Below are 23,949 nucleotides of genomic sequence, written 5' to 3' on the forward strand. Positions count from 1 at the left end.
TCTCATTCAGAATTTTGTTTGTATAAGAAATCCTCCACCCAACAGTAAATTGATATCACCTGCTTTATCATTATTTAGAGGCAAATGATTGTTTAAACATGATATGTGTGTATTTGTGAAGTACAGGCGGACCGGTTTTGTGTGGTTTCTGTGAAATGTGTCCCTCTTATTGTACACATGATCAAAACTGTTAAGATGTGATATGAATTTAAAATTTCTTTTGTGCCCTTTTTTCCCTCCAGTTGGTGGACAAGCTCAACACAAACACAGAGATAGAGGAAATGGTTAACGACTATAACGTGGTAAGCCTTATAGATAATAGAAAAGTGGCCTGATGCAGGCTGAGTAGCCAATTGGAAATTTATCAATATTTTTTTTGTCATGGCTTAATTTTTCTCTGTTCTTTCAGTTGAAAGCCCAAAATGACAGTGAAGCACAAAGTATCGACAGTATCTTCACTGAAAGGAGAGGGTAAGAATTGTTGAGAATGACAGTGTGTTCTCCCAAAACAGTATGATTGCTCGAGTCAAGGAGACAGAATAATGTGGGGTTTCTACTAGGGTTGGGGATCGATTCAAGAATCAATTTGATTCCGATTCTTAATATTCAGAATCAATTATCACGATTTGATTTGATCCGATATTGATTTGGGTTAGCGTTAATAAAACTGTTTTTTGAGCTGTTGCATGAATGATATGACTGTAGTTCTGCAACATATTAATACTAGTATTATATTGAGATTCAACAGTAAGTATTGCAGCTAATGATGCTGTAAGGACCAATCAGCTCCCAGAATGATGATAGAACTGAAACAGAAACATTGTGGGTCAGAATTACCAAACAGACCCAGAGACGGATGAAATCGGTTTTATTTTTTCCCACATTCCGTTTTTTATTTTTACCACTTTCGGTCTATTTCGGTTTTTAATTTTTGAGAATTTGGTTTTCAGCATTTTATGCAAATGTACCCCCAAGACAGTATATAAAGTAATGAAATATAGACAATTTATGTAATTATAACTGAAAACTTTAATGTTTTCATACTTTTAAACATATTTAAAGGCAAAAACATGACACTAGTTATTCTTATGTCCAACAAAAAAATCCTTTTTTGGTCATAAACAAAAAAATAACAAAAGTTGTTATGTAATGATGAAAAAAAATCGATCATTAGACATTAATCGATTTTTAGGAATTAATATGAGAATCGATTTAGAATCAGAAAATAGATTTTTTTCAACACAGGTCTGGTTTCTATACCAAGTGGCATAGCGATATTGTATTATTTATGCAACAAAATTAACATATTTCTGTGTAAATCAATATAATAATCTCAAATCAGTGTAAGGGAACATTTTGGTAGGACTGTAAACATTACTATGCACAGTAGTAGACTGAAAGAATCCTAAACCTAAACTATAGATACAAGGTGAATGATGTTGCGTTTAAAGACTGCAGGGAAAATTAATCGGGAGGTCCCGTTCTTTATAAGGAACAAAAGACGACCTGGACACTAACTATAGTCGGCAGTGGAAACTAAAGAAGTCATGTGGTAGGCAGTAGTGATTCTATCAACACCAAAGAACCATCTATATACATAAGTGTTTTACTATGGAGTGGTTTTTTATCTTATAATTACATTTTTCACAAAATTATTTGCACACAGCAGACCAATCTACCTGTGGCCCCACTTGTACAGTATACATCCAATTATGGCAACATAATTGGATGTATACTGAACAGGAAAAGTACCAAAATGATAATTATTTTCATAAGATGTCATCCAACCACACATTGAAGTAGAGGGGACATCGTCCTCAGATGGAATTACAACTCCATGTGTGGCCGACAAAAAAGCTACCTCATTAAGTGGGGAAATCTTTTACACAATTCCTGCACTGTGTGAAGTTAAAATCCTTTCTAAATGTGACATGGTGTGATATCATTTTAATATTTCCAAGGCTTTTATTATGAGAGATAGGATGCTCCAGTATGTGTCAAACAGACTTTGCTGTTCTGAACAGGTCAGAATGGAAAAAGAAAAAGTTAGGATAAATAATATGTGACTGAAAAATCCTTATTCTTTTTTACAAAACAATATTAAAATAATATTATTTCACATAAATGATTGAATAAAAGTTGAAGAAATGTAAATGTTTTGACTCTAACTTGCACGTCACATATGACAACAATAATTATGTGCAAATGAGTTTCTTTGCTGCTGTATCTTTTGGCTGGTATTTTAGTTGTTTGCGGTGGCCATAGCCGACAGATCCAGAGGCTTGGCTTTTAGTTGAATCCCTGTTTTGATTTAAGGAAATGTAGTATTTAGGCATGTTACTACAATTATAGTGCATTTGATTTTATCCATGGAGCTTTTGTCAGAAGCCATAAGCTGTTATGTCATTCAAACGTGTAAATCCCACATCATCATATATGCTGTATAAGTATCAAAGTGAGGGCAACTGATCAAATCAATCTGCATTGTTCAGCAGATTGATTTGGAGGATAATTCTCCAAATGTATATAGTTCCATCCCCACCATCACAATGCGTAGTCATGTGTATAAATCACATGGAAACACACTGTAAACACATAAATGCTTCATATTGTATAAAGACTGCATACAAGTTTAGGCCTGCCGATTTCTGTTTCGAAAAAAAAAAAAGATAGAAAGAAAGAAAAACAGAAAATGACCCCTATTTCTTTTTAAAATTGGTAAACAGAAAACAACTTGTATTATATTTTTTGTCTTAAAATTGGAAAGCCAAAAACGGGAAAACCACCCTTCACCTGAGTCAGTGTACCAGTCGTTTTTTCCATTTCCAGCTGACAATCAAAAATCAAAAATGAGAAAATGTGACTGGTCATTTGTCTTTGAATCATAAACCAAAAATACCTTATTTTTCATGCTGTCAACTTTAGGTTCAGATCAAAAATATGAAATGTAAAAAATAGCCACAGGACAGAGTTTGATTAAAAAACTTTAATTGGTTGGGTTTATGTGACCTGGAAGTTATTGTCTGGGTAACATTGACATTAGATTTCTAGCTATCACAATCCATACATCACCAATACATGGAGGATCAATCAGCCATGGACAGCTGTTCCATGTGTTATTCTGAGGAACAAAACATCTAACCCTTCCTGCTGCTTCGTGTTCTCCCCACCAGCTACAGAAGGAAAATAAAGCTGCACTAATGTGTTTATAATGTGAAACTGGAGTAAGAAGAAAAAGCAGTTTTCTGTCACATAAGCAGAATCCCTTTTGGGAGGGAATGAATATGACAGTTTTGAAACAGCCATCAAGATAGATGAAGCCCAAGAACATGGCAACATTGGTGACATATTGGTTTACATTTATATGTATGTGTATATTTTATCAGTATAAGTATGCATATTTGTTAGTCAAATGTTAATACAACAATTAAGAATGAGATATACAGGACTGTCTCAGAAAATTAGAATATTGTGATAAAGTTCTTTATTTTCTGTAATGCAATTACAAAAACAAAAACATCATACATTCTGGATTCATTACAAATCAACTGAAATATTGCAAGCCTTTTATTATTTTAATATTGCTGATTATGGCTTACAGTTTAAGATTAAGATTCCCAGATTATTCTAATTTTTTGAGATAGGATATTTGAGTTTTCTTAAGCTGTAAGCCATGATCAGCAATATTAAAATAATAAAAGGCTTGCAATATTTCAGTTGATTTGTAATGAATCCAGAATGTATGACATTTTTGTTTTTGTAATTGCATTACAGAAAATCACAATATTCTAATTTTCTGAGACAGTCCTGTATGTATATCTCATCTTTAATTTTTGTATTGGGTGTATTAGTAAAAATACAAATCCACCCAATGTGTTTTAAATACACATTGACAGATTTATGTATTTACTTATTTGAAGTAAATACTTAAGAACCAGTGTAAGTATTCAATATGAATTACTCCAATATGTTTGAAATGCTTAAAATCAGGTTTATGCACTAAACCCAATTTAAATAAAATGCATACAATTTCTGTAGTTGATGCAATAAACCCATTGCAAATTTTAATAGCTCTCAATAGATATACATTTTTTATGCAATTGAAATAAAGAAATCTTAGAAATTAGCACAACGTATTACTGTGAGATATGTGCAAAGAAGAAATACAACCTAAAGTGCTCTCAAAGAACCTGTTTAAAGCACTACATGTGCAACATACTGTATTCACCATACAACAGCCCCCTTGTGAGCTCAGAGCTCTGGGACAATTTAAGTGATGCATTTTTCTTTTATATTGGTGGCTTTTTCAATGTCTCACTATTTACTTCTTCTCGCTTGAGGGGAATGTTTTTTTTTTCTTCTTGCATGTTACTCTTCTCTCTTGATGTACGGATCCTCAAAGTAATCATCTTCCTCCTCTACCCGCTCGTTGTGCTGCTCAAAGCTGAATGTCTGATGGCTCTGGTACCGTCGTTCCCCTGAGAAGTTGGTGGAGGCGCTTTCCTCCCCGTCCTGGTTGTCGTCTTGATGTAGTCGCCGATGGCGGTAGTTGTGGAAACGCTTGTACCAGGACGGCCCCTTGATGGCAGAGACGATGAGCACGGAGGTGATTAGGGCCAGGGCTGCAACACACGCCGTAAACTTCCACGTGTTGCCAAGCACGGGTGTCTGGTCTGGTGGGAAGGTGGAAATGGGGAAAGAGAGAACAGTCTGTTCAGCTTCTTATCTTCTATTTTTGCATTCTGGATGCGAAATGGATGTATTAGTATTTAGTTTGAAGTGAAAATGTGTGTTTTCATTCAGTGAGATCACTAGAGTTAGTGTCCTGTTTTATGAGAAGATGTTAAAGTCTGAGCTCTGCACCACATTAATAAACGTGTATCAGGGTATGAACAAAAACAATATCCAAAGACCTGAGTCGTGATTTTCACTAAACCATATCTTTTTTTTTTTTGTCTGCATATATATTAATGGTTAATACCATATTGGTAAAAACCCATGGCATATATGTATGCATTTTTAATATATAATATATATCATATATATTTATTTCATTTATGTATATGTATGTATATATATATATATATATATATATATATATATATATATATATATATATTATATATATTATTTTTAATATATATTAATGTTCCACTAAACCATATCTAAAGAGTTAGCACTTTTGGAAAGCACAGCTTTCCAGCATAGGAACCTTATCACATCTATCAAACATTTTGGGGTAAAAATGAAAGAATGAATTTTGGATAACACTTACAAAATGTAAAAGGAAAATGCCAAGAGATATCTCAAAGAACAGAAACACTGATTGCAAGTGTGCACAAGTTGTCCATCATCAGAAGCACAATGTTTGAAAACTTTTAAGGACCATCCTATTAAAGGGAGGGAGGGAGTACGGAAGAGTACCAGGGCCAGGCAGGAGAAAAATAAAAATAATATGTTAGAGGAGGAAGTTTTTTTTTCATTATGCACTTTGAGGAAAAAAGTTGAAATGTCGAGATTAATGTTGAAATACAATTTCAAGAATAAAGTCAAAATTTTGCCTTTTTTCTAAACATTTCAACTTTATTCCCGAAATTTTGACTTTTTTCTCAACATTTCGACTTTTTTCTTGAAATTGTACTTCAACATTAATCTCGACATTTCAACGTTTTTCTCCAAATTTCAACTTTTTTCTCAACATTTCAACTATTTTTCTCAAAGTGCATAATGGAAAAAAAAAATTCTTCTTCCTCTAAAATATTTTTATTTTTCTCCTGTCTGTCCCTAATACTCTTCCGTAAGTGAGTGAAGAGGAAGAAAACAGGTATCTGCCTATGTGGTAGCTGTACCTTGGCTGGTGTTGTAGCTCTGGCTTGAAGACTTCAGTGTAGCAGAGGAGCCGTGAGAGAGTTGGGAGGACATTAGTGTGGTTTTCTGTGGCTCCACTGACAAATGAGGTGGTGTTGATGTGGAGCACAGATCTGTGGAGTTCAGAAGATTGTTTCCAGCCTGTTCTGCTGGGGATGTACAGACCAGTTGTGGACTCCCTAAAGAGACAGATATCAGGTGGTATTAAAGCCTTCCTAATCTAGCGGCTAAGTATCGATAACATTTAGCAGTATAATTGTGCTGTATTTAAATGGTAACATCATTTATTTAAGTCAGACTGTTCAGAAGTCTGCTGTTGTTACCAGAGGTGGGTAATAACGAGTTACATTTACTTGAGTAGATTTGTGAAGGAGAAACCGTTCCTCTTACTCCGCTACATTAGGCTACGTTGAGCTGTTACTTTTCTTTTATCCCTTTTATCCACGTACGTGTCAATCTCATGACATCACTGAGTGATTCTTTGGGAAAAATGTTTGTTTTTGCATGTTTTGTCACATTTAAACAGACTCAAACACACACAGAGTTTCTATGAGTTCATGTTTGTTCTAGTTCTGCTGGTTAAAAAAGAAAAGTAACAGTACTTTTACTTGAGTACAATTTTTGGCTACTCTACCCAGCTCTGGTTGTTACTGAGAGGAATCATTAATTTTACATTCTAAATTTGAGTAGGTGTGTCTTTCACTTATGGCCCTTTCGCACTAGTCCCGCCTCAGCTCGGTTCTACCCGCCACGGCCCCGTCTTGTGCTTTTGCACTATGGGCTGAGACGGGTAGAGCTGCTCCAAGCAGATACTTTTTCTGTAACCATTCTGGCGAGGTTCTATCCGGGCTGAGCCGGGACTATTTCTGACGTCACCACCCTCCTCGCCACTGATTGGTCGGGGGGCGGGGCCGTCAGACGTTTGAGTCAGGAAGCGGGAGTCAGCGCGACTAGCGGCTCGCGGCGATTTTATTATAAAGCGCAAAACGTCTGTTTGGTGATCCAACTCTGAGGTGCAGATGTTCATAAACCTGGTGCTGGAGAGAGAATTAAAAAGGGATGTAGACGGGCTGTTTTACTCTCAGCCGCTCGCGGCTCCAGCTGATTTCTCATCAGCGCCGACATGAACAAAGCGTTTGCGCAATCGAGTACGTCACAGCAGCTTCCCCCCAACCTGCACACTTCTCCCCTGGCTGTGGAAAAACACACGGGGACAAAACGGGTAGAGGCGGGTAGAGGCGTGACGAGCCGAGTCGGGCCGAGTAAGGACTAGTGCAAAAGGGCCATTAGTGTGAACTTAACCAGAAGTCAGTGAGTGAATATCAGTACCAAAACTAATGTTTGCTGCTCTCATCTTTCCAACGGTGCTCTGCAGCTGGCAGGAACAGTTCCAGGGGTTGTCCTGTAGCTGCAGCCTCTGTTGGGCCAGAGAGGGGAAGGTTAAAACATGGATTCAGAATGCTTTATAAATAAAATAGATTTACAGAGAGTTACAGAAGATACTATCCTGCAGCTGAGGGCACACATTCATTTGTATGTCTCTAAATGTAGTACAATCAGTGTATACAAGACTGTCTCAGAAAATTAGAATATTGTGATAAAGTTCTTTATTTTCTGTAGTGCAATTAAAAAAACAAAAATGTCATTATTATTTTAATATTGCTGTAATATCATGGTTTACAGTTTAAGAAAACTCAAATATCCTATCTCAAAAAATGTATCTAAATCAAAATTAATCTTAAGCTGTAAACCATAATCAGCAATTTTAAAATAATAAAAGGCTTGCAATATTTCAGTTGATTTGTAATGAATCCAGAATGTATGACATTTTTGTTTTTTTAATTGCACTACAGAAAATAAAGAACTTTATCACAATATTCTAATTTTCTGAGACAGTCCTGTATTAAAGCTGGTTGATTCATATTGCAAGTGTTCAGCCTCTAGTTGAATATTCACAGAGATTGTTTTTTAATAGTTTTACCTGTAAATGTTTTAGCCCTGTAATTAGGTGTGTGGGTAGGTTAGTGAGTTCATTGTTGGATAGGTCCAGCTCTTGTAAGGCATCCAGGCCAGACAACACCTCAGGGTCCAAGCTGCAGCAATACACATCCAAAAATATCAAATAATCTTTGTTTTGCATTTAAGAAAATGCAGAAATAGCATACTTAAGAATGAGTTGGTCATCGTCTTCACCTGCTGATGTTGTTCCTGGCCAGAGACAGCACCCTGAGGCGTGGTAACACCGAGAAGTACTTGGCAGGTACCGTAGTGACACGATTAGCATCCACGTGTAGCTCCACCAGGGTAGGATAGGTAGCTAGGGCTTGTCGGTCTGTCTCATTCAGAGTAATCAGGTTCCTCTCAATCAATAATGCAGTAACACTGGCATTGTTTTTATTCTGAGGGATCACTTGCAGAAGTTTGTCTGTCAGGTTTCTGACCAGCTGATGGATGGACAGTTAAAGCAGTGGTTATGCAAGTGCATTTAGGAGAAGATGGAACTTAAAAGAAAGTTGTAATTGAACTTTTCATACCAGTGCATCTTCTTCCACAGCCTCACCGTGTCCTATTATACCTATCACCACTGCAGTGAGACGCAGCAGGAAGAGAGGGCCGCAGCACTTTCCTGTCATCCTGATTGATTGAAACAGTAGTGAATACAAAACAAAACAGCAATCTTCACCAATAAAGGTCAAGGAGTCAAAACCGAGTCCGATGGCACCACCCATGAATCTCTATGTCAAACCATTCAAAAGTTATGGCAGAAAATAGGATCTATCAAATATCGACCAATCAGCTACTAGTATCACTTCCTGTTTAGCGTTGAAGTTTGACGCGGCGCCACGGCCACGCCATTTCACAAAAACTCACGATTTTGATAACTTTTCATCGTTAACGTCTTTTGTGTCTCCTGAGCGAGTTTTATGTCGAACGGACGATCCTGCTAGGAGGAGTTTGTTAAAGTACGACACGTGAAAATGGCATAAATTGCACAAAATTACACGATTAATTAAAAATGGCCAACTTCCTGTTCGTTTCGGCCATGGCGTCAAGAGACTTTTCTTTAAGTTGCGACATGATACAGGTGTGTACCGATTTTCGTGCATGTACGTCAAACCGTATTGTGGGGCTTGAGGCACAAAGTTTTCTAGGGGGCGCTGTTGAGCCATTAGGCCACGCCCCTTTTTGACACTATTAGAATACGTAATTCTTCGCCAGGCCTGGCTTGCGTGCAAAATTTGGTGACTTTTTGGGCACGTTTAGGGGGCAAAAGGGCCCTCCTTTCGTCAGAAGAAGGAAAAAAAAAATACAGATACAATAGGGCCTTCGCACTGTCAGTGCTCGGGCCCTAATAAATAAATGTAAATAAGAAAACAAAAAAATATATAAATAAAAACATGCATCCATCATAATTAACATGCTCGAAAAGGAGTAGCGAAGAAGTTAAAACTTATTAAATCCTACCCCCTAAACTATATTTGATTATGATCAAATATGATTTAATTTCTATACAAAAAACAAAAGATATCTATATATACACATATATAACACATACATACACATATATATATATATATATATACACGTACTTTTTGGATATGACATACATACATATATATACAGTATACATACATACACACATACACACGCTTTTTTAAATTAGTAGCTTCCATGTCAGTGGGATCAGGGTTTAGGTTGAAACATATTTTATTGTAGAGCTAAGCAGTATAATTGTCTGTTGTAGTTCAAGTCAGACTTTGACATATTTTCTAATAATATGAAACAAAAGTTGTACTCTGTTGATGAAAACCTCCTACACTTGTCTGCATGGCATAATTGTATATACTGTATAACTGACAGAGAAATCTGCTGACACACTGGAGCATAAAGCTGTATATTTAAGTATAAACCCTTGTAAGTCGCATGAATGTCTCTCACTAAATATAGTTTAGTCCGGTTTTTCTCTTATCATTTCTGGAAAACAAATATCTTGCAATCCTTCCAACATAAATTCAGAGAATCAACTGATTTCTTCCTTTTCTCGACCTTTGTCGATGATTCCCATCTGATGAAACCTAGTTGTATAAAGTGCTGCAGGGTAGGTCACTGTACTTATTTTCATAGTAATATTACCACTAACATAACTGAATCTACTTCTGTTAACAAGAAGAATACTCTTACCTGGATTTGTGTGCACAATAAGATGAGCTTACTCACCTGTGTGTTATAAGCAGCCAGCGCAGCAGTGACCCTTGTCCCCTGTATAACATAAAGGCTGGCGTGTGTTGTTAGTCTAGCTTTATGATGAATCCAGTCCGTCCTCCTCACCTTACTTCCTTATGGAGTTTGGGGATCTGTAAGCCATAAGGCCTGTTGTTGAAAATACCCTTGTTTCTGATTTCTCTCTCTGCTTGCTGTTAATGAGCAGGGCAAGGGAAGAGGGAGGACAAACATGTAAAAGGGGCGTTAGTTTGTTAGGAAGAGACTGAACAATAAAGGACAAATAGAGAATTTCTGAGAAGTTTGTAAGGGCGCCAATGCTACTGCCTGTTGTTGGAACTCGTCATTTCACAAAATGAGAGCAGATCGGTCACTGCTGTGGAAGGAAGAGACATTTGTTGTGTGTGTGTGTGTGTGCGTGTGCATGTGCGTGTGCGTGTGTGCGTGCGCGGTGAAAAGCCAGTAAAAAAAAAAAAATATCTTAAAAGTTAAAGTGCACATTCTCAGACTGTAAACCCGATGTAATTAAGGCTTTAATATATTGTTGTCCAAAGTGTCCTGAGTCCTTAAAAGTTTGAATAGTGTCTCGTTGATAATGTATGCCTGAGCAATAAGGCCTCCAAAATTAGCATGTTTAATATGCATCATTTTAGCTGAATTGCAATTTGTAAATGTGCATGCTAACATGTTAGCATAAGCTAGGTATGCTAGTTGTTAGCACTGGAGCATGATGCTAACATGCTAACTTTTTAGCATCATGTCATAATGCTGGTTTGAATGTGACATGGTGTTGGTTGTGTTTGCGGCTCTGGTTCTGTCTGAAGTGGTTCTGATTGTGTTCGAGCTGGTTATTAACATATATTAATCAACTTTATAGAGTAAATAATCAGCTAATGAAAAATGTGAAAGAAAAATGTTTTCTTTCAATAGTGAACATTTGTGTACAATTATTTCTATCAATGCACCTTACAGCCTGTCCTAACTGCATGTGAGCGTCCGACTATCGCGTCGCACTGCGTGGCATCGGACGCTCTCTGTCCTGAAACACTGAAAGCGTTATGGGCCCCCACGTTATTTTGATTGACAGCTGAAACTCTTTTTAAGGCTGATTTATGGTTCTGCGTTACACCAATGCAGAGCCTACGGCGTCGATTTTACTCGGAACCATAAATCAGCCTTAAAAAGCGAGTTTTAGCTGTCAATCAAAATAACGTCAATCAACCATGCGCTCCTGAAAGAAAGTCCTAAAAGAGTAAAGAGACAAGTGGGTTGGGTGAGTTGTTATCTTCGGCTGATCCAGTTAGTTGAAATGAGAAGTTATCTCTATGATTCCTCCTCATTTCACTACAAAAAGCTCAATAAAGTGGCAGAAAGAAATATGATCTTATTATTATTATTATTATTATTATTATTATTATTATATATTATCTTATTATTATATCTTATTATCTTATCAGAAACTTCCAGCTCTCTGTCCATCTCCCTCCAGCAGCTGCCACTTTATTGAGGTTTTTGTAGTGAAATGAGGAGGAATCATAGAGATAACTTCTCATTTCAACTAACTGGATCAGCCGTTCCTCATCCAGGACCGTTTCCTACAGCGCTTTCAATCGGCTTTCAACGCGAGCGGCAGGAAGAAAATAGAAGCAGGGCGTCCGACAAATGTTCAGCTCAAAACGGCACATTGCTGCGTCGCTGCGGCCAGTTAAGACAGTCCAATAGAAAATAAAGCAATGGAATTGATTTTGTCACTGATGCTCGCTCGCATCGCGTGCAGTTAGGACAGGCTTTTAGTAGGACATTTTCTAAATTTCTTACTAGGGGAGTTTCTACCTGCCATTGTTTATGTAATAATTATTGGGGGAGTCATGTTCTGGGTCGCCTAGAGAAAACTTGTTAAGTAATAGTTGCTATATAAATAAAATTGAATTGAATTGAAGTTACTATTCTTAGCTTGACAGTTAAGTTGAACTGACACTCTGAGCTCAATTAGCGATGCTCTACTAACCACTTTCTTGATGCTTTGTTTTCCCTTCCTGTTTTTGTGCTTTCATTGTACACTGACAGATGGATAGCTTCTCTTCATTTTGATATAATTGTTCTCATCAGGCTTTTTAAAATTTTGCTGAGTTTAAGTTTGCTTTGTTTATCTAGTCTGAAATGTTCTCTTCCTATATTCGTACATCCTATATTCGTATCTGGCCCGGCTCTTGAGTCAAATTCTCCTCATCTTTTGTTAAACTGAAGCTCAAACTCGACACAGTTTTACATCTTGCTCCATGTTTGTTCTGTAGGAGACAAGAAGCAATCAACGCCCTTGAAGAGGATATCAGGAAGGAGCGACGTGTTGCTGACGAAGTTGTCAAGGCAATGCCGGCCACAAAACGAGAGAAGTATTTGAGCATGACGTCAGCCAATGAGGAACTGCTCCAGGTAGAATCATCACTTAACATTGATGTTACAAAATACAATCATTTGCTAGAAATGAGTGTGTACTCCCTATAGGCAGTTTGTGGCATGTCCCCATGTTCAATGCGGGAGCTACGGTACCTAAACGTGCTCATCTGTATGCAGTACTCGAGTTGTAAAAGAAAATCAGGGGAATGGTGGATTTCATCATATGGGGACAGATAATTTGTGCTGATTACAAATAATATAATATATTACAAATATATATTACAAACACCTGCAGAAATACTGCAGGAATGACATAGCAGCAGTTAAATGCAGCCTTCTTTAAGCTTTAAATATCCACTGGGCTTACATCAAATACATCAAAACACAACAATAAAAAACACTTTTCTGAACTTATCAATATGACTCTGTCCTTCACAGGATAAGTAACATGGATCACTGCAAACACTCACAATCTTAACAAGAATATTTGTCTTATTTCTAGTTCAAATGTCTCATTTTAGTAAAAAAAATCTCATTACACTTAAAACAAGACTCATCACTGGAAAAAACAACAATTTTCACCTGTTTCAAGTAGATTTTCACTTAAAATAAGTAGAAAAATCTGCCAGTGGAACAAGATTTTTTTGCTTGTAATGAGAAGATAAATCTTGTTCCACTGGCAGATTTTTCTACTTATTTCAAGTGAAAATTTACTTGAAACAGGTGAAAATTGTCAAATAAGTTATTTTTTCTGGTGATGACTCTAAATGTTGAAATAGCAGTAAAACCACATTTATTGATGAAATGACATAAGGGATGGAAAGGGGGGGGTGGCATCATCCCCCCTGAACTCCAGTACTGTCTGTATGTGTCCACTGCCTATCATGCTCACCTGTGTCTCCAGTCAACCATGTGTTTTCCAAAACTTTGCCCATACTGATGTTGCAGACCCTGCAGGTGCTCGGGTTAATCCCCCATGTCAATGAAAGAAATACAAATACCAGACAAAGTAGACAGAGAGATGCTTGAGGCTGCTAAGCCTGGGGGCAGTTCAGCTACTGTACAAAGGACTACGAACGGAAATGTGTGCACGTCTCCAGGTGCCAAGAGTACGGAAGAGTATTAGGGCCATGCAGGAAAAAATATTTGAGAGGGGAAGTTTTTTTTTATTGTGCACTTCGAGAAAAAAGTCGAAATGTCGAGATTAATGTTCAAGTACAATTTCAAGTATAAAGTTTAAATTTTGTGAATAAAGTTGAAATTTTGCCTTTTTTCCCTCAACATTTCAACTTTATTCACAAAGTTTTGACATTTTTCTCAACATTTCAAATTTTTTCTCGAAATTGTATTTCAACATTAATCTCGACATTTCGACTTTTTTCTCGACATTTCAACTTTTTTCTTGAAGTTCATAATGAAAAAAAAATCTTCCTCTAATAATGTTGAAGTACAATTTCGAGAAAAAAGTCGAAATGTTGAGATAAAAGTCGAAATGTCGACTTTATTCTCAACATTTTGACTTTTTTCTTGAAGTTGAAGATGAAAAAAATAATCTTCCTCCTATCATATTATTTTTATTTTTCTCCTGCCTCGCCCTAATACTCTTCCGTACAAGAGCCATGCACATGTAACTACATGCTTACTTTTCCAATTGCTTCAGAGTTGTGCTTATTTTGCAGGAGCTGGCTGTTTTTCAGGAAGAGCTGGATATTCTGGTGACAAAGAAAGAGGACTACGAAGCAGTGAGTCAAGTTAATGAGAAGAGCCTACATCAGGGTCTGAGTGAGACCAAACATTCATAAGTGTCAGAACACAAGCAAAAAACAAAGAGGGGTGGGAAATTGAACATGTGAAATAAATGTAGGCTTACATCACACATACTTTGTTTACAGTGGAGATGTTTTATTTGACAGCTTCATGTTTTTGTACAGGAACTGAGCTACTCGCAGATAAAGCAGGAAATGGTGCGACTTCATGACACCCTGTCATCACTGGAGGTGAAGCGTGAAGCCATGGAGGCCGAGCACAAGAGCCTGGGCTCCCCGAGCGAGGAGAGAGAAAAGCTCTATAAACAGGTTGGGCTTCACACAGCAGCACTTTCTGGCATTAAACAGCAAAAGATATATACACAGGACTGTCTCAGAAAATTAGAATATTGTGATTTTCTCTAATGCAATTACAAAAACAAAAATGTCATACATTCTGGATTCATTACAAATCAACTGAAATATCGCAAGCCTTTTATTATTTTAATATTGCTGATCATGGTTTACAGCTTAAGAAAACTCAAATATCCTATCTCAAAAAATTAGAATATTCTGGGAATCTTAATCTTAAACTGTAAACCATAATCAGCAATATTAAAATAATAAAAGGCTTGTACAAATAACACAGATTTTTACAATTATTATACAAGGCTTCAGATTGCGGAGATCAGCCCCACCGCGGCCCGATTAACTTGATTTGAACGGGAGAAAATGAAAAAGGATTATGAGAAAAAATACAATAAGTACAGTAAGACAAATTGTGACTGGCGGGTATTTCACTGCACATTTATTTGATTTATGCAATGCCATATATATATATATATATATATATATATATATATATATATATATATATGACAGTGGGGCAAAAAAGTATTTAGTCAGCCACCAGTTGTGCAAGTTCTCCCACTTAAAAAGATGAGAGGCCTGTAATTTTCCATAACCTTGGAAAGGAAGGGAAGCAGGCAGAGAGGCCAGTGGGTTGGGCCAGGGCTGGATGAGGATCAGAGAATGTTTGAAGGCCAATGGAAACGTGCCTGAGCCCAGCGAGGGATCATTAGGCTTCAGTGTGGGAGCTGCAACTCCCAACACTACGGCTGTTTCAATAAACCCAAGTTCAGCTGAGACGGGATCAGCAAAAGAGAAGCTGCTGCAGGCACAGACGCTGTCTGGAACTGGGTTACAATTTAGGGGGAAACCTAAACTTCACATCTTTACTGGTGCGTACAACAGAAATACCTTTTTGTGTATCAGTTTGTGGAATTAAACTGTGGAATGGTTTGAATTTGGAAGTAAAAGAATGTACAAACATAAAACAATTTAAGAAGAAATATAAAGAAATGGTTTATTTGAGGTATAAAAGTGAAGACTGTGTTTAAAGATCACCAGCTGTGTGTGTTCTGCTATTCTGTATTATATTTATATCATAGTTATATTATATTTATATCATAGTTATATTATATTTATGATAGAGCTTACATCTTGTATTAAACAGGTTATTTTTGTAAAAATGATATCTATTTATACAAATTAGTGTGTAGCATAAAAAATAAATACAGACATATAATTTATGTTTAGTTGTGGAAAGGGGGTGGGATTAAATAAGTTTATACTTCCTCCCACTCCTTTTCCAACATGTAACTTGAAATATGTGTTTTGATGTTGTTGTTTTTTCTTTATGTGGTGGAATGAACCTGGATTTGTTTTCTTGTCTTTTTTTATTGTTTTTTTTACATTTTCGAAATAAACGAAACGAAACCTTTATAGTAGCCATCATTATTATTGACTACATTCATAATTGAAAAGACGATGCCACAGAGGGGTCAAACTAAAAAATAATGAAAGAAACAACAGATAGTAATTAACTACACAGGGTTGAACATCCCAACATGTTTTTATGTGGCTGAATGTACTAAAAACAGTTTTTCTGTATTTCAGGTGAAAGAGGACAACCAGGAAATAGCCAGCATGGAGCGGCAGTACGTTTTCATTACTCAGCTAGTTATGTTTTGTTTTTTATTTTTTTCTTCGCAGACAAATTGGAATTTTAGTTTCACAAAGACCTATTATAGTTTATATCTTCAAACAAAGTGGATTCTCTGTTATTTTATGACAAATATAATGTCTATACAATACATCTTACGTCTAGAAGGCACTGATTTACATCAAATATATCACAATCTTATACATATAGAAATATTTAAAGAGTATTTTATTTTGATACAGGCTCAGTTTGATCTGCACCCCCTGGCAGGTTGATTAAGGGTGCGTCCCAATACTCCCCCTCGCCCTCGTTTTGATCCCTCCCCCTAAATTTTGCGCGTTCCTGTGAGGGTAGTGGTGTCCCAATTCCTCTTTTCACCTAGGGGGAGTGGGCATAACGAGGGCTAGGGGCTGAGGATAGCCCCTTCACATCGAGGGAATTCACATGCTGACTTTGCGAGCGAGGGGGTATAAAAATTTCCCAGAATGCTTTTCGTCGTCATTTGCGGACTGAATCCAAAAAAAAAAACATGGCGGACATTTTTACATTTTTTAGTGAATAAAATCAATATTTTGAGTTAGTTTCTGCATAAAAATGTGTTTTGATTACATTTCTAGCGACAAATATATATTTTACTTTCATAATATTCACTCAGTGAATGTACATAATCCCTTTTTTGTATATATATATATATATATATATATATATATATATATATATATATATATATATATATATATATATGTATATATATACCCCCAAATGCTAACAATAGCAGTCCACAAATAATCCCAACTGTCATCCGTTTTCACCTGTTTCCTGTTTTTCATGTTTCCCTCCATCTCAACTAGTTCTGTGCTACTTGAACAGTGGTTAGTTTGAGTGTAAGGATGTGTGTGTTTTCCTCGGCTCAGGCTCACTGAGATCAGGACCAGTACCAGCCAGATGACGGAGACCCGACACCTGGAGGAGGATTCAGGGCCAGCTCAGGGTGACATTCACTACTTCAACCTCACTATTTCCCAGCATCTTTAACCTTTATCCCAATGACGTGACTTTTCTCTGGTTCATGTTTGCTTTTAGGGGAGTGTCATCAGAAATATAAGGAACTGAGGAAGAAAGAGGAAGAAATTGGCCGTGAGTTCTGTTATAATTAGATACTGGTGATGTTGAAATGTTACACTTAAAGTATTGATAAATACCTCCTGCTTTCAGAATGTTTTTAGTATAGCTGAGTCAGACTTGTTTCTCCAGCTCATCTCATCAATGCAAGAATGCACTGAGATCTGGAAGATTTGGAACCCGGATCTCTTCATATAATTCCATCATTCGCAGACCTCTTTGCTGGCTCTCTTATGGCGCTTTTTCACTAGTACCTACTCAGCCCGACTCCACTCCACTCGCCTTGCCCTCGTTTATTTTCAATACCCAGATCAGAAGTAGGAGGTTGGAGAAGCTGCTGTGACGTATTTGATTGTGTATCTAAACTAAGAAGACAACAACACTAAAGATGTAGAACCTGGAGGAGATGATAGATGTGCTGCTGGATCTGTGGCTTGTGTTCGATATCAAGTTAAAAAATGAGAGTAAGAGAAACTTCAAGCGGCGACGCTTTTTTTTTTTAAAGTTTGTCTCAGCGCTGCTGAAAAGTCAGCTGGAGCCGTGAGCAGCTATGAAGAGACAGAGCTCCTGGTGGATCTGGTCGTTCCTTATCTCCTTCTAGATCCCTTTTTAATTCTCTCCTCAGCACCAGGTTTATGAACATCTGACCCTCAGAGTTGGATCATGAAACAGACTTTTGCTGCCATTGCTGGTTGAATAAAATGAACCAGAATCCGTCAGTCTCTTTCTCTGATTTCCTCCTCCTGACTCAGACGTCTGACTCCAACCCCCCGACCAATCGTGGCCTGTAGTGTGATGATGTCAGATACAGCCGACTCAGCAGCTTAGAACCTCGGCAGAATAGATACAGAAAAGTATCTACTCGGCACGTTAGACCCCTAGTGGAAAAGAACCAAACCGAGTGGAGTCGGACTGAGTAGGTACTAGTGGAAAAACTCCATTACTGTGTGCAGAATAAAACATCTTAGGGCTCTGCTTTGTCTGCAACAGGAATGTCATCAGCCGGTCAAAGTTTTTTTGAAAAGATCACCATCAAATTAAAAGTGTCAAAATATCAAAAAAAGCAAAACAATTTAACAGTCTCATCTAGAAATAAAGAACAACAGCAAAATAGGATAGCAAAATTTAGTCCTGTCCCTTCCTCACAATATAACATATCTGCCATAGAAAATATTAAAATAAAATAAGAAGAGAAAGAAAAAAGAATTAAAGGAGCTTGAGGCCGGATTGTGGCAGGATTTATGAAAAAAATCCATATACATTTTAAATTTTCTAGTAATAATGTCAGATGAAGCGTTCCAAACCCAAAAGAATGATTCCTCTAGTGTATCTCTCTGTTGCCTTGAACAGGCTGTGTGCTGCAAAATGTGCTGCAATTCGGTCCCGAATTTCCCGCGCTGTCCTGTGGATGTGACGTCACATGACGCTGCATGCACGTTCTCCCCGTTCTCCCGTGCCGGCTTCTCTGTTGGCTGCAGTACCCCCAACGGCCGTCGTGGTGAAGGGTGGCGCTAGAGAGTCTCATTTCTTGAATGGAGCCTCATGCTCCTTTAACACATAAATAAATAAATACAACACTAACAATTAATAAACAAAGAACAATGCATAATAATTAAACTAGCCTCCTACAATATCCTAAACTCATGTAATTTCCAGTCACTTCTTTGATGATCCATGACCAGCCATGAATGCAGGGAGTTACATTTGTATCATATCTGATTTATCACATAAGGAACAGAATAATAATAAAATAAATACATACAGAAGGTAAATTCAATTCTTTAGAGGTCCTTATTTTTATATTTGTCAAGAATGGTTTTCTTGTATGTGTTTTTAAACTGTATAGAGTTAGTGCTTCGTTGGATTTCTTCATCAAGACCATTCCACAAAGTTCCCCCACAGACTGATCTGCTTTTAAGATTAGTACACATAAAGGCTGACTGGGATGAGAGGGACGTGTGGAGTCACTTCCTTAAGTTTATAAACTCTCCTCCCAAGTAAACTCCCTGATCTGTGCTCCCTCGTCTGCCCCAGAGTTCCTGGAGTCGTTTGAGGAGCTGAAGGTCCAGGAGCTGGAGAAGCTGAGCCAGACCCAGGAGACCATCGTCTCCCTGCTGGAGCACTGCAGCAGGGTGAGGAGCAACGGGGGGAGGCTGCTGGGAAATATATATATAATAATAATAATAATAATAATAATAATTATATATATATATATATATATATATATATATATATATATATATATATATATATATATATGTGTGTGTGTGTGTGTGTGTATATATATCATATATACTGTATATATCTCCAGGTAAAAAAACTCATTGAGATTAAAACCTCTTTTCCAAGAGTGACGTGGCCAAAATGGCAGCATAAAAACAACGGGGCAGTTACAAGAACCGAGAGAGCTAATTTCTCTGTCTTTTAAAATGGATTTGAATTCACCCAAGGAAACTAGATCAACCAGTTTCAAGTCCGTCTCTCATCACTCCAGGTTGACGGGGCAGAAAACTGGAACGCCTTTTTACCCAGTTCAGTTCTGGCTCTCGGACCTGCATTTGAATAAAGTTCTGTTAGCGCAGGTTCATAATGGCTGACGTTTCTACACATGTGCACGCACAAATATGTAGGGAGACGTCCCAAAATGGATTTATAAATAAAAGTCAGCCAGTGGGAGAGTCTACGAGGCAAAGAAGGACAATTGGCAGCAGCAACAAAACACAGTGATGTACCTGAAAGCTGCAACCGGTGATAAAACGCAAAGCACAATGATACACAGTATCTAATTTCTTTAAATACTGCTCAGGAGCGTTCATAAAAAGCAGATCGCCATCGTCCAACAAGGGTAAAAAAGTTGTGTTCAAATGTTTCCGGACCCGAAATGAAAAACATGATTTGTTCCTAAAAAAGAAACCTAATTTTAGTTTCAGCTTAGAAACAAGGTTATCAATATAAGATTTAAAAGACAAGTTGTCATTAATCAGAATGCCTAGATATTTATAAGAACTGACCAATTCCATTTCAATCCCCTGAACAGTTAAAAACCTTGGAAGGAGAGATGGAAGCTGCTGGCCATTTGAAAAAAGCATGGTCTTGGATGTATCTGCGTTTAATCCTAGTTTAAGCTGAGTCAGACGGGATTGAGCATCATCAAAGGCATCATATCTGAGACACCAAGCTGCCCGTGGGAGGAACATGCAGTAACATCCTGGTGCTCATGTGTGTGACGTGTGTACAGAACATGCTGTGGCTGAACCAGATGGACACGGTGACGGCCAGCGAGCTGAGGAACATGCAGGAGGTTCTGGTCAGCAAGGAGACGGAGGTGATTCAGTCGGAGAGCACGGCCCGAGGGCTGACCACAGGTCTGTAAACGCTGCAGGGGCTTCACAAAGAAATGTACGTTTAGGAAGATTTAGTTTTGTTTGTTTTATTGTTTGCACTCGTAGAAAGGAACATTACACAGAGGGAAAAAGTTAAGAAAAGATGTGCAGGAGAGGTCATAAAAACCCGAGGGCTTATAAGCAACTCCTCCCTCCCAGAAACAAGAAAAAAAATGAAAAAACAATAATTCACAAAACCATATAAGCACAATACATATGCCTATACATACAGGACTGTCTCAGAAAATTAGATTATTGTGATAAAGTTCTTTATTTTCTGTAATGCAATTACAAAAACAAAAATGTAATACATTCTGGATTCATTACAAATCAACTGAAATATTGCAAGCCTTTTATTATTTTAATATTGCTGATCATGGTTTACAGTTTAAGATTAAGATTCCCAGAATATTCTAATTTTTTGAGATAGGATATTTGAGTTTTCTTAAGCTGTAAGCCATGATCAGCAATATTAAAGTAATAAAAGGCTTGCAATATTTCAGTTGATTTGTAATGAATCCAGAATGTATGACATTTTTGTTTTTGTAATTGCATTACAGAAAATCACAATATTCTAATTTTCTGAGACAGTCCTGTATAACTGATAACTCAGAGTTATACAATACTTTGGAATACAATTAAATAGATTAGAAATCTATTTGAATAATGGTGAATGAGAAACACAGATATGTTAAAAACCTATAAACTGTTTTTTTTCAGCTTTCTTTTGAATGCAGATAATGTTGAGAATGTTTCACTTAGATGTTTTAAACTGTTCCACAGCACAACACCTTGATACATAAATGAAAATGTAGCAACTGCGGTTCTACAGAAGGAGATATGCAAATCATTCCTTCTTCTTGTGGAGTATGAATGATAATAAGAATTAAACTCAAAATAATGATGAAAATGTCTGGGTAAAGTTAACAGAGAGCATGACTTTATACTTCAGGATTCCTGTTTGATACTTATTCACATCGTAGATTGTTAGTATTTGTGTTTTTTTAAACAGAGGTGTGGATGGTGTTAAACGTGGAGAGTTAGTAACAATTCTTACAAAAGATTTTTTTGAGTTTATGGAGTTTATGTTGATGATAATATCTCAGTAATGAGTGTGGCTCCTGCTCTTCTATTAGAGTCCCAGCGCCTGCAGCAGGACCTGGAGAAGGTGCAGCAGCTGGAGGGGAAGATCACAGAGGAACTCACCACCCTGAAAAAGCAAGTGAGCACCATGGAGTCGGAGCTGCACACCTACAGGGACCTGGACGCTCTGAGACACGCAGCGCAGGAGAAGAAGAAGGTAACGCAGCCTGGGAGGGAAGAATCTATGCTGCTTTTCCACTAGCACCTACTCAGCCCGACTCGTCTCAGTTCAGTTCTTTTCCACTAGGGGTCTAACGTGCCGAGTAGATACTTTTCTGTAACTATTCTGCTGAGGTTCTAAGCTGCTGAGTCGGCTGTATCTGACATCATCACACTACAGGCCACCGATTGGTCGGGGGGTTGGAGTCAGACGTCTGAGTCAGGAGGAGGAAATCAGAGAAAGAGACTCTGACGGATTCTTGCACTGCAAAAACCCAAAATCTTACCAGGAATATTTGTCTTGTTTCTAGTTAAAATGTCTCACTTTTAGTCAAAAAATCTCATTACACTTAAAACAAGAGTCATTACCAGAAAAATAACTTATTTGACAATTTTCACCTGTTTCAAGTAAATTTTCACTTGAAATAAGTAGAAAAATCTGCCAGTGGAACAAGATTTATCTTCTCATTATAAGCAAAAAAAAATCTTGTTCCACTGGCAGATTTTTCTATTTATTTTAAGTGAAAATCTACTTGAAACAGGTGAAAATTGTTGTTTTTTCCAGTGATGAGTCTTGTTTTAAGTGTAATGAGATTTCTTTTGACTAAAAATGAGACATTTTAACTAGAAATAAGACAAATATTCTTGTTAAGATTTTGAGTTTTTGCAGTGTGTTAATTTTATTCAACCAGCAACGGCAGCAAAAGTCTGTTTCATGATCCAACTCTGAGGGTCAGATGTTCATAAACCTGGTGCTGAGGAGAGAATTAAAAAGGGATCTAGACGGAGATAAGGAACGACCAGATCTACCAGGAGCTCTGTCTCTTCATAGCTGCTCACGGCTCCAGCTGACTGTTCAGCAGCACCGACAAACTAACAAAATTAAAAAGTGTCGCTGCTTGAAGTTTCTCTCACTCTCATTTTTTAACTTGATATCAAACACAAGTCACAGATCCAGCAGCACATCTATCATCTCCTCCAGGTTCTACATCTTTAGTGTTGTTGTCTTCTTCATTTAGATACACAATCAAATATGTCACAGCAGCTTCTCCAACCTCCTACTTCTGCTCCAGATGAATTGTTATGAAAAAGAAACCAGGTCGAGCTGAGATGAGTAGAGCTGAGTAGGTGCTAGTGGAAAAGCTCCACTAGTCATGACCTAAACATTATTTAACCCGCTCTCTCCCTGGCGTAGAGACTCCTGCAGGACCAGGTGTCACTGACTCGGGGCCGAGATTCATTCCAGCAGCTGTTGGAGGAGATGAACCAGAAACACGAAGTTCTGAAGACCAAACTTGAAGAAAACGAGACTCACGCTCAGGTTAGAGTCGTCTGCACCCGGATCACTGATGCAGCTATGCAACTCTGGCAAAGAGGAGTTCACAGCTTTAAGCTGATACGTGCTGCTTCATCACATTTGACTCACTGGTTTGTAGCAGTGAAACATTCCAGCAGAGTTCATCATTCTGTAAGAGACAATCAATGTGAATGTGAGCTTCCTGTTTCAGCTGGCTAACCTGGAGAGGAAGTGGCAGCACTTGGAGCAGAACAACTTTGTGATGAAAGAGTGTATCCTTCAGAAACGGGACTAACCTTTTTAGTAGCTGAGATGTTTTACTCATTTATTTATCAATGTTTACTCTGTAGATGAATACCTTTATATCAATATGGATCATTTCTATTTTGTGCGTTACAAATGACTTGTGAACTGGTATGTTATTCAATACGAAGGTTTCTTGATGTACCATTTTCAAAGTTTCAAAGTGACAAGACTTTGGTCAGGGACGGCGGTTGTTTTCCTTTTGGATTTTCTAGTGTAAGAATCTCAGAGGAACTGTGATACTTACATGATCTCTACAAACGTCAGATCTGCATAACCTCCCTGAAACTCTTAACATTAATATAA

At 37.5% G+C, this 23,949-nt stretch overlaps 2 protein-coding genes across 5 annotated transcripts in view; one reads left to right on the forward strand and one right to left on the reverse strand.

Moving 5' to 3' along the window:
- Positions 1-23,949, forward strand: part of ift74 (intraflagellar transport 74) — a 30,448-nt gene that overhangs the window by 4,118 nt on the left and 2,381 nt on the right. For all 3 annotated transcript variants that reach the window (XM_061713850.1, XM_061713851.1, XM_061713852.1), the window contains exons 8-20: positions 243-302; positions 410-471; positions 12,384-12,522; positions 14,166-14,228; positions 14,418-14,561; positions 16,191-16,231; positions 17,151-17,227; positions 17,320-17,373; positions 19,393-19,490; positions 20,597-20,723; positions 21,878-22,041; positions 23,239-23,364; positions 23,552-23,612. In XM_061713850.1, the coding sequence (XP_061569834.1) occupies positions 243-302; positions 410-471; positions 12,384-12,522; positions 14,166-14,228; positions 14,418-14,561; positions 16,191-16,231; positions 17,151-17,227; positions 17,320-17,373; positions 19,393-19,490; positions 20,597-20,723; positions 21,878-22,041; positions 23,239-23,364; positions 23,552-23,612 (1,216 nt within the window). The remainder of the gene's footprint in view (positions 1-242; positions 303-409; positions 472-12,383; positions 12,523-14,165; positions 14,229-14,417; positions 14,562-16,190; positions 16,232-17,150; positions 17,228-17,319; positions 17,374-19,392; positions 19,491-20,596; positions 20,724-21,877; positions 22,042-23,238; positions 23,365-23,551; positions 23,613-23,949) is intronic.
- Positions 3,779-10,248, reverse strand: LOC133423095 (leucine-rich repeat-containing protein 19-like). Of its 2 annotated transcripts, none has more exons than XM_061713211.1 (7): positions 10,087-10,248; positions 8,403-8,502; positions 8,062-8,312; positions 7,850-7,961; positions 7,198-7,285; positions 5,850-6,047; positions 3,779-4,673 (listed from the first exon to the last, which is right to left on the reverse strand). In XM_061713211.1, the coding sequence occupies exons 1-7, from the start codon at positions 10,137-10,139 to the stop codon at positions 4,369-4,371; spliced, it is 1,107 nt and encodes a 368-aa protein (XP_061569195.1). In that variant the 5' UTR covers positions 10,140-10,248; the 3' UTR covers positions 3,779-4,368. The 2 variants fall into 2 exon arrangements, with proteins under 2 accessions (XP_061569195.1, XP_061569196.1); XM_061713212.1 differs by having other exon boundaries at positions 3,780-4,673; positions 10,051-10,120.

Source organism: Cololabis saira, chromosome 22, assembly GCF_033807715.1.
Source record: "Cololabis saira isolate AMF1-May2022 chromosome 22, fColSai1.1, whole genome shotgun sequence".
In the NCBI taxonomy this organism is placed as follows: Eukaryota; Metazoa; Chordata; class Actinopteri; order Beloniformes; family Belonidae; genus Cololabis; species Cololabis saira.

Excerpts from the sequence above, each read along its gene's own strand:
- LOC133423095 (XM_061713211.1), bottom strand. The coding sequence starts at position 10,139 with ATGTTATACAGGGGACAAGGGTCACTGCTGCGCTGGCTGCTTATAACA. Across the intron at positions 7,286-7,849 it reads CAGGGCTAAAACATTTACAG|AGGCTGCAGCTACAGGACAA; the intron begins GTAAAACTATTA and ends CTGGCCCAACAG. Across the intron at positions 4,674-5,849 it reads GAGCTACAACACCAGCCAAG|ACCAGACACCCGTGCTTGGC; the intron begins GTACAGCTACCA and ends CCTTCCCACCAG.